The 11,679-nt window shown below is 31.8% G+C and overlaps 1 protein-coding gene and 1 non-coding gene across 3 annotated transcripts in view; one reads left to right on the top strand and one right to left on the bottom strand.

Moving 5' to 3' along the window:
- The window catches only part of LOC119632696 (integrin alpha-PS1), a 140,555-nt gene that overhangs the window by 103,645 nt on the left and 25,231 nt on the right, over positions 1-11,679 (top strand). For both annotated transcript variants that reach the window (XM_038025740.1, XM_038025750.1), the window contains exon 2: positions 11,107-11,234. In XM_038025740.1, coding sequence (XP_037881668.1) covers positions 11,107-11,234 — 128 coding nt within the window. The remainder of the gene's footprint in view (positions 1-11,106; positions 11,235-11,679) is intronic.
- On the bottom strand, positions 64-136 carry Trnav-uac. The gene has a single exon. It is a non-coding gene; the product is annotated as a tRNA-Val (tRNA).

An 11,679-nucleotide genomic window follows, 5' to 3' on the forward strand; every position in this document is an offset into this window, starting at 1 on the left:
GTTTTATAAGCCATTTAATATAAAAAGTAAAAAAAAAGGCCGCCTAATACGCAGCGAACGTAGTGGTTCCATCCGGGATCGAACCGGAGACCTTCTGCGTGTAAAGCAGACGTGATAACCGCTACACCATGGAACCGCCGCACTTACTATCTTAAGTCATCATTTATAACTATTATATATTTACACACACACACACACACATGTAAAACAACAATATATGTAGATAAAATAGTGATTTGAAACAAGAAAGTCATTCAACGTAAAAGAAATTTCTATTAATACCAACCACCACTGGTTGTACCATACATTACTTTTAATGCATTTCTCATTGCTGTAGGCTAACATGTTCAAATAACTCAAAACGAAAGCGTCTGAAAGCGTTAAGTCATTGCAATGAGATATATGTGTCGCATCGTAAGCTTAGAGCAAGGCCTACATTGAACATTGTTGAGTAGTAAGTATTTTTGATAAGATCAAAGCTGACCGTTCCGAACGGTCAACACAAAACATATGGCGACATAGAAATATTTCTTACACCGCACATCCATCAACCCGATAAATATTTACGGATAAAGATCTCGTCGACAGTGATCTGCGTGTTAGCTTTTTCACTCGTAAGCTCGGCTATATTAGACTTAAAAACCGAACGGCTTTCCGACATAGACGTTCGTAGCCAGCACCAAAGTCGAAAGATTCAATCATTTTATCATATCTTCTTAAACATTCAGTCCATCTTGTTTACCTCATCAATCTCTAAGATTCACAATTAATGCCTAAGCATCAGCGCGTCCCTTCTCTCATCTATTTATCCATTCGTTACATTTTCTTAGTTCCATAAGTCAATGTTAAGAGACTAAAGTTTGCATAGATCATTTTGCGATGCAGATACACGTCTGCAGTAAAGTGTTTAAAACGTAGATCCTTCGTAGCATCTTTCCACACTTTGAATACATATTCTGCCCAACACACATCATTTTGTATTCTCAAGACTACAATATCAAAATTTGCCGATTGGATTGCTATCAGATTGGATTGTTCATCACATGACCTGTGCATCAAAAAATAGTTTTTAATAAGAACATGTAATAGAACGGGGAGCGTGTTGGAAGGTGGACAAATAGATGACTGGAAGACAGGCAGACAGATTTTAAGACCATACAAGATTTTTATGCTCATCGAAAATATGTATACTTTACGACGCCTCTAATACGTATTTCATCGGGATGTTATCAAAAGGGATCAAAAATCCACTCCGATAAAGGCATAAACATAACTAAAAATGATTAGTGATAAGCTCTCTCGCACAATTTTGTGCAGCCTTTTAAAATTTCTGCGAAACGCAAAATTAAACACGATACGTAATAATTTTTTTCGCATGTTCAGTATACGCACTCATCCCGCGCGATGAACTCAACGCATATCAACAAAGTAATTTTTCATAAATGTACAAATTAGTTACAATTTTTTTCAATAAGTTAAAAAAAGATAAATAAATAAATAAATGAAGCATAATTCCATTTCCCGTCTAAACAAGTGCACGGGATATTGACTTGATTTTTATTTTATTATTTTTTTTTTATAATTTTCTATGTATATTTTTTGATAAAATTTTGGTAAAAAAAAAAAAAAATCATAAAAATTAACATTTTTTTTGGTCTTTTTTTTTTTTTGTTAAACAAATAAAATAAAAAATTTGAAGTTTATTTGCATAGTTGTAAAATTCAACGGAAATTGGTAAGAAAAACATTAAATCAACAGAACTTAAACTTTTGCTGTTGACTTTTATTTTTGGCATTTTACGCGTACACATAGTGGATGTATGTTTTAACAAAGTAAGAGTTGTGTCGGATCATTAAACTTTTGAACACAAAAACCAAATAGACAAACACAAACGATTTCCTTATTGCATAGTTTCTTTTTTTTCGTTTTTGTTTTTGTTTTTGTTTTCGTTTTTCTTCTTGCTCTTCTTTTTTTTTCTTCTCCTTCTCTTGCTTTTTCAATTTACTTTAGATAACAAACGCGACCAAGATGAGTAGGAAGCCAAGTAATGAAGAGTACAACAAATATACTTTATACTTACGTACATATAAACCAGAATAAGGAAAACAGAAAAAAAAAAAAGACAAGAAATCGATCGCATACATGTATATGAACATGTGGTTTATTGGAGAAGCTAGTCTACCCACACTATGAACCTACACATTTATGAAGATCTGTGCACATTTATACGCATACACATAATGCATACACACGTACACACATAGTAATATGTTAAATACAAAAAAAAAAAAAAAAAAAAATATAAATTCTTCAATACAATTATCAGCAGACACATCTGGAGTTTGAAAGCCTATATCGTTATCTTTCTCTTTTACGGTATGTGCGCGTATTTATGTACGCAGTATTATTTCGCAAATAAACTTAACAAATAATAAACAAAAAAACTCTAAAAAGAACGCATAACGTATAACGCGCGCACAAAGATTTACGATTTGCTAACAAACATCATACAAAACACTTATGAATACTTTCTTATGCATGCATAAATGCATTCGTATAGGAGTTATATATGGATGCACACATATATATATATATATATATATATATATTACTTTGAATATATTATGTTTACACATATGTATAGATTATAGATACATGCTTAAATGTTTGTACGGATATTAACAAAAACGTGGGATATTTTTTCGCTTCACCAACGGAGAGTCTTTAAATACAATATTTTCCAATTTAAATACATTTTGTTTTCCTTTATATCTTTGCGCGCGGCACAAAACTTTTTTGTTTTCTGCGAGTTTTTTTCCTTTAATTTTTTTATTTTTTTATTTTTTTTGTACTAAACCGCCTGAAAAAGGCGTCAATTTTCCATTTAGTCGCCATAGAGATTTTACAATTGAAGTTATAAGGTTTTTTTTTTTTTATTTATTACGTTAACGTGCATCTGCTTTTTTTAGTTGCTTGAATTTTCAAAAAGTAGACGCGTTAAGATATATCCTGAGAACATATAATTTTCCATAAATTTATTCACATATATATTAAAGATTTTTGATGCCTAACGCCAAGAGAAGAATGCGCTAAATATCATTTGCAAGGAATACATACAATGTAAAGCACAAACATGTATATATATATTTCTTGAAAATGATATGACAAATTAAGTATGCATCCCATGATTTGGGAATATATATATATTTATATGTATATGTATATCTGTCCTTTGCACATCTATATATAATCGTCTCTTTTGAACTGATATATAAGTATATAGATCAAGTTTCTGGATTCAATATAGCAGTTTTTGCGACCTAGGAAAGTTTACTAATATACAAATCGAATGATTTGACAACTAAATCGATTCTCATTTTCCGAATGATCACAAGATAGGTATATAACAATTTATTATTATTTTCGATAATTTATAATTCATTTTGTTTTTTTTTTTTATTTTTATTTGTTTCTATGAAGAAGAAATGGTAAAAATGAAATAATTGTTTGGAAAGAAGTTAATAAATGACGATATCGACTCGCCGACGTTATTCGGAAAGATAAACTAATCTTTCTTCTTCTTCTTCTTCGTTAACCAATGTCAAAATAACTATGAAATTTTTAAGCCTTTCACGGTTTTCTGTGAAAATCTAAATTCTGTCTATTTGAATAACGGACTCGTTGCACAATATTAAATCGGTGCCGATGTCATATTTAAACTAAACTAACTACCATATTTATAGTATCGATTGGGCCACAAGCTGATCCAGATATGTTCAGTATCATCGGTTGTCAATGCGATTGCTTAAAAGCTTACATCATATCGTTTAGTATTGAATTTTCATATTCAATCTTATTCGTTAGTGCTTACACAATCCGGCTGTCATATTATACAGATATATATATATATATATATATATATATAATATTTTCATATCGTAGTTATTACGCATCTTATTCAGTTAACTACGAGTTGCGGCCCTAGAAATTTTATATTCAGTCTAAAATCATCAAATAAATAAAAATAATTAAAAGAAGATATTCTTTAATCCGCATCATCATTATACACCAGACCGCTTGTGGTACAAGGGTATATTAAGTTTGCCGAGGATGTATATAAACAACTAAATCGATTTGAGATAGACTCACCTTTCATTATATACCAATCGATTCAGAAAGTGATTCTGGAGATGTGATTCTGTGAGGTTGGTATGTCCCTCTGTCCGTGCTGTGTTCAAACTACAGTTCGTAATTTTTAAAATATTTTAATGAAATATATTTGTATAGCAATGTGGTTTGCCCCACAGACGAACGCTCTTGCAAATGCTTTGAATCGAACCACTGTTTCGACCACCGTAGGGTATTTAATGGTACGCGGTAGATTCACTATAGTGTTTCTATTTGTGTTTATTAAATATATGTAGAGATCTTTGTATGACTATTTTTGCTAATATCCTTGACATCGTCTTCTGGATTGATAATATTTATAGGCATTTTACGCTTTTACGGCGGTTATGGAAATAATTGTGAATGGCGTAAATATCCCTAATTTTACCACATATATTTTTTATATAACAAATCATACCATGATGTGACTCTCAGTCATGTGTGGGTATTTAGTTTAAATTTATTTATATATTCAAACGAATTTTATATAAACGTAAAGTATTATGCAAAGGACATGTATTTTTGGGCGAGCATAAGAAATAATCCAAAAGTTTAAGTTCCAGTCAAAGACTTAACGTGGCAAGACTAGAATTATTAGCTGATAAAAGCTGGTAAAAAATGCGGAGGTGATTGAAGCTTATGCAAACGAACTTCCCTACAATAATCCCATATCTGGTCATCTTATAGTCTGTAGAGATCAAAATATAATTTATTCCTGCTACACTTTTTGAATCAAACATAACCTTTTAATTTTTTCTTAAAAGACTTTTTCAATATTGTGCTGGAAAATCGTTATATATTTCAAGCACAAATTAAAAAAAAGAAAAAAAAAAAAAGAAGAAAACTTCTCAGTTCTAATCATATGCCACTAAGCATTCAGCGTTGCTGAAAATGTGCGAGTTATATAAAATATACGACATGTATGCGCAGCATTAGTGAATAAAATTAATTGACGCATGCGTATACTATTGACACAACCAACTAACCTCTAAACAAAGTTTATCTTTAATAAGTTATTCCAAATTTTGTCATTTATTTCATTTATCTTTTCTCTCTGTAAAAATTCAAACATTTGTTTGCTCTTTTTTTTTATATTTTACGACGAGTATCTATCGCACTTAGTTTATGAATTTTTCCATTTTTCATTAATTTTCTTTTCTTTTTTTTCCTTTTTTTTTTTTTTCTTCTAAAATTTTTCCTATCCAAGTTTCTATGGGGCAGAGTAAAAGCTATGATTTCATTTCAATTTGTTAACATCATGACTTGTGTCATGGCTAAATGGTCGACACTACATCATTTTACATAGATACACACACACACACACACACACATACACACATACACACATACACGTAGACATTTATAGAGGAAGAAAAAGAAACTATTTTTCGTAATATCTTTTCAGATTTTTCTATCAACATGCATTAAAAGAGAAATGAACTACTTTTCAGTTGTAACGATGAAAATATGTTCAGTTTGCCATTCCGTATGATATTTCGAAAGAAAACATTGCCAGATGCCATAAAACAAGGTCTTTCCAATTGCCATGATATTTGAGGACAAAAAAAAAAATTTGAAACATTTATACTCACGCATAACCTATTGACCGTAACCATAACGATAAACAACAAGCTTATGATTTCTTAAACAAAATTAACTGCCACATCTGAAGTTCCCAAAAACCCAAGCGAAATAGTCGAATATCAAATTTTTTGAGTGGCTGAATGAATGAAAAATAATCCTGTTACCAAACCGAGGTTGATTGACTTTTTGCTGTTTAGCCGAAGACGAGAGACGAGAGAGTTTTTTTTTTTCACATAATATCGTCACTCGGCATACAGCCGAGTAATTAGCACAAAATTCTGTTTGCTAACTTATTATTGTCCGTTCATACACACGCCGTTCCCATGCTTAGTATTGTCAAAATTCAGATTAATTGTGTGTTGATGACGGCGTCGGTGGTGACCTAATCCCATCTCCTAAATATCCACGATGGATAGAAGTTCCGAACTTACAATCTAGAGCAAATAATGGCTTAACTTATAGCAAAATTATTCTATATGCATATCGTAGCTGTTTAAAAAATGACTGGAAAAAGTTATTGATATAACCGACCTATTGACCAGATTCTTAATTAGTAAGACGATATGCAATTTCTACACATTATCTCGATACTTATTCAAAATTCAATTCAAGGCGACTATAGCTTACTCGGTTTTTGTTCTTTGCATTTGCATAAACGAAATATCTTTACATCTGAATGGTGCTGGCAGAGAGATATACAAATTTTAACAAAATGTCTCAAAATCACAATCGCAAAAAAAAAAAAAAAAAAAAAAAAAACAACTTCTGCATTCGCGGGTACATTGCAAGTAAGTAATCGCGTTCGTCTTGCTCTCTATTTCGACAATACTCCGCATGGCTTATAAGGACGATTCTATAAACCAGACAAACACGCAGACCATATTAAAAACAGACAAACCAACAAGACGCCAGAAAAATGTGTTATGTTATATTGTCGGTTGCGTTCGTTGCATTTGTTGATAAAGTAGTTTAGTTTGTAATTGAATTAGTGGCATTCTTAGTATTATGTGTAAATGTGCACATTTTCTATTTCCCTTTTCTTTTTGATTTTTAATATTAATGCAACTTTAATAGGAATTTAGAAAGTGTAATGAATGAGCAAGAATGTATAAGCAAAAGTCTCATGAACTTTACAAATATTAAAAGCCTACGTATTTTAAATGCGGAAAAATTTCTTCTCATTTTACAATGAATTTTTACTTGACTTCATTACTGTAGCTTATATACATATGCGTGCATAACCGCAGGGTAATGCACTTTATGAATAGGTTATTAGGTGATGAACTCTTTGTCTAACAAATCTTTTAAATTTATTTACGTCTCATTATAGAAATCTCCCATATGAACGGAATGTGACAATACTCTTACTACTCAGAAATTATTTTCTAGTTTCTATGCTCTAACTGAAAGTATTACACGTTTTATCAAAATCATAGGATACTAACTTCTCTGCAAATGTTTACAAAAAAAGAAGGGAAAACAAAACCACAACAATTATCATGCAACAAATTGTTTGATTTAAAAATCCAAACGCCATAGTAACAACCCCTATGAACTTTTTCAGCAACTTTTAAAGTTAAAAAAATTGGAACAGGTATGCCTTTAAACGGGTTTCGAGGCAAGCGAGACGTATAGAGGAAGTAAAATTCGTTTTTAGCTTCGAAAATGCACAAATTACTTGGGTATGAAGGCGAAAGAAGCGAAAAGACAAAAACTACAACACGGTAGATCCACGCGAATATCTAGTTACTAAGTGTGTGCATGTCTGACTTAAACGGAAGTTTCGATAACCGTAACATTTGCTAATCATGGTTTTACTTTTCCTTCTAACTTCGATTCAAAACGAAATTTACAAATGCCACCTATAGGAGAAATACTCAAGGACTCAAGGCTAGAATCACCTAGACGTTTTGCATATAAATATATCCGCTGTTATCGATAATATTGATCCACAAATTTGTGGGAACGCTAAAGTTGCACAAATGAATGGAAATAGAAAGCAAGCCTATTAAGAGCGCGAGTTTATAAAAATGTTTGTTATCCGCCCACACCGATGCTTACAATAGATTGGAAACCGCGATAACCTCGAAAAAACACAAAGAATTTTTTTTAGTTTCTTATCCATAACTTTTGATCCGATGGAGATGTTCCTGAAAATCTGCTACTCAAATATCCGTCGGATCAGTTTTAAAGCTCGACCGCTTTATCTTGAATTTATTTGTAATAGCGTGTACAACGCGCTATTGTGCTTCGCACCATAATTGGAAATTGATTGGAATTAAATTAATTTTTCTTTTTCGTTAATTTTGGGCGTATTACTGAAGCAATCGAACCATTTTTGCACTGAGCCTGAAAATAAACATTTGTGCCATGGGTTTTGGGAATGATCTTCAAACGATCAAAAGTTATGGACGAAAATATGAGCAAAATGTCGTTACAGCTACCAAATTGCGTCAGTTTTTTCTATATAGTGGGCGTATATTTCGACCTCGTATTCATTTGTCAACAACGGTCGGAATGGGCGCAAGACATAAGTATCTCGAAACATAGAACAGGTATAGAGGAACTCATAGAGGTCTTTTCATTTTTAGGCCGTGGGAAACTTAGATTTAGTAAGAATGTCGTTATTATTATATAATATATGAGCATCGATCCAGGCATTAGACTTGATTTGACCAAATACCGCTAAAAGTTCTCAAATGTTTATCCCACGAAGGGAGAACAGCCCGTAACAGTTATTTAAATTTTGCCAATTTTTAGCATCCACCTCAGCAGCATCCAGACTTAAATCTTTAGTATCCTTGAACTCAAATTGACGACGCAGCCGTTTAATGTTTGAACCACTAAAAGTTATCAAATGCGCATTTCTCCCACACTTTCTTATGCAATGTTTGAATTTATTCCAAGGTATTCCACAATAGATCCTCCGATTGTCAGCTTTCTTGTAAATACGCCTTGTAAAACTACATTACGCAGGGAAAGATGAAATTTCATTTCTCTACAATTAAACCAGGATCCATAGTTGACAACGGCCTTGCATCTAACTTTGGATATAATCTCATGAATTAGATCCAAGTGGCCATTCAAAATATTGATATATGGTATATACCTTAATATCACACATTATTATAATCATAAAATTTCAAAGCCACGCCCACCTTACGCATGCAAGTACTAAGGGCCACGTAAATGAAGATATGGCGAGAGATACCTGTCAACTGGAATTACCCAGAAGCAGATAGCTCCTTATTAGCTATTAAAAAAAATAGTCAAGAAGGGAAGTAGAGCCGCACCTTGCATCGTGATGGATAGGAAGGGAATAGTGAACAATCGACATACTTAGCCGATGAAAATAACACTGACCGAGCATTCAAAGGAGAAGACATTTATTAATTCATTCTTTTACTTACTATACAGTTATTTTACTTAGCCATCGCTGTTATACATAAATTTTCTCTCTTAACCTGCAATAATGTCCATCAATTTGAGATATGCGATCAAGTGACGGATTGATACATCTTCTGTCAATTCATTGTACTGCTCGTCAAAAGATTAAATTCTTTTGCTTTGTTCGTTCCTTTGTTTAGTCTATGTCCCCTCTAGCAACCACCTCTGTTACGATTCAAGAAAACCGTTAAACGGTCAAATAAAATAATGCGAGTGATGTCTGCTCATTCTGAACGCTCGACCAAGAGAAATGATCGATTGCCCTATTCATCTCCACTTATCGATCAGTCAGTTAACGTTGCCAAAGTCTAGTGATTTCCATCAAAGTCTCCTGAAAAAATTTGTAATGAGATTTACTTTCATGCCTTTGTCACTCTCTACGCCACAAGGTACTGTAATGTACTGTATATGCTACACGATTATATAAATTCTATTATAAATCTTGGAACTAGGTATGGGAACTAGGTACTAATTGCAAATTTAGAGCAAAATTAGTTAATGAATACGTCTTTCAAACTTCGTTATTAAACGATATTTGTTGAACATGAGATCGACATCTAGTCTTAAGGAGAATGTGATAGAAAGATAAAGCATTTATTAACATAATGTATATCCATATTAACAACGTGGATTAGCTATTGTGCCAATAATTTACTACTTTGCGTTTATTGCATTAAGAAATCATTTCAAAAAATACATACACACACATATATATATATATATAAATTTATATTTTTCTTTAAGGCAAACCTTCAATTATTAGCTTAATTTTCAAGACTTAAGACAAAATCCTATCAATTAGTGTAGTTATGGTTAGACGTAGGCACACATTTCAATTATAGTAAAGTTTTTGGTTTTGTTTTTTTTTTTTTTTCTTTTGGACTATTAAGTTAGTTTGTATTTATCCCTACGATCTATTGAATAAATACAAACTAGTAGTAGTGAAGGCTTTTCAAAAATTCAATCATCATCTAGCAAAGTCTAATATGATTATTAAAATATTTTTCCATTGACTTGCATTTACTTGAAGACTTACTTATATGCAGAATAGGATATCTGATCGCCCCTCCGAAACGCCCATTATTAGTATAAAAAAAAAAGAAAAAAATTTAAGTCAATTTACTTGCATTTAACAAAGCCAGACATGCAATAAATTGAATTTGCGAATGTGCAAAAATACATTACACGTTGTGGTGATGAGGTATCCCATGTACGCCTCTAGGGTTATACAGAGCTTTCTTTCTTGTTTTATAATCATGTCTGACATTTGAGTGGCGGCCTATAATGTTGTTTGGTAACTGTCAAAATTGTATGTCAGCTTGAGAAAAAAGAAAAAAACCCAAAAACGAAATACTTTAAAAGCACATTTACACTTACGTACATGCACATGCAGCACATGAACTTTTAATCTGCAAAACACCAAAAAAACAAAAAAAAAAAAAAAAAACGAAAAAGAAAAAGAAAATAAATACATTTACTCCAGAAATAAACTCGTTCAATACAAGTGCCACTCAAAGCAAAGCGCGCGCACATATCAAATCTATAGATATTATGCATTAAATAAAAGAATGTTTTCAAGTGGAATTTATAGGTTGTATAAAATCTTGCTAATGCCGTTGCCATTAATGAGTTCAAACATATGTCTTTAGAGTATAACAACAACAACAACAATAACAATAACATGTAATAATAATAATAATAATAATAACAACAACAACAACAAGGACAACAGTAACAACAGTAACAACATCAACATTTAACGGCTTAATGTTAATGTTATTATATTTCTTAATACGTTTTCTACAGCGTTGTTGCATTAATTTTATGTTATTTAAATTTTTTTCCTTTCGTGTTTTTTCTTTTGTTTTTTGTTTTTTTTTTTTCAATTTTTCTGTTTTTATTTTTCAGGCTACTTGTGGGCGCACCATTAGATAAAAATTTACAACCAGGTACCAATCATTCGGGTGCTTTATACAAATGTCCGATAACACAAAACTATAACGATTGCGAACAGGTTATAACAGATGGCAGAAGATGTAAGTTCGATTCCTTTATTTTTTCTATCACTTATATGAATATGTTTATAGTTCACATATACATATTATATATATATACATGTATTTAATAGACTATTGGGACTTTATGTAGATTTTAACCGTAGAAAATGTAATAAAAGTAAAAAAATCAGAAATTTAATGCTATATGACGAAGAAAATAAATTTCGCGAAATCTTTTCATATTCTTAGATAGACAAAATGACAAAATATACGCACGGGTAGACCGCAAGAAAAACGGAAAAAATGAAAATATAATCAGAAACTTTGTAAATAGCGATAAAGGAAAAGTGTTTTGTGCAGTGGAAAGGGCCCCGTATAAAAAAAGTCTCCCTTAAAGCATTTGTGCAGGTATTACGAAATAACGAGAAAGTTATTAATAACTCTCTCTCTCTCTCTCTCTCTCTCTCTCTCTCTCTCTCTCTCT

This window comes from Glossina fuscipes, unplaced genomic scaffold (assembly GCF_014805625.2).
Source record: "Glossina fuscipes isolate IAEA_lab_2018 unplaced genomic scaffold, Yale_Gfus_2 0, whole genome shotgun sequence".
Lineage (NCBI taxonomy): Eukaryota > Metazoa > Arthropoda > Insecta > Diptera > Glossinidae > Glossina > Glossina fuscipes.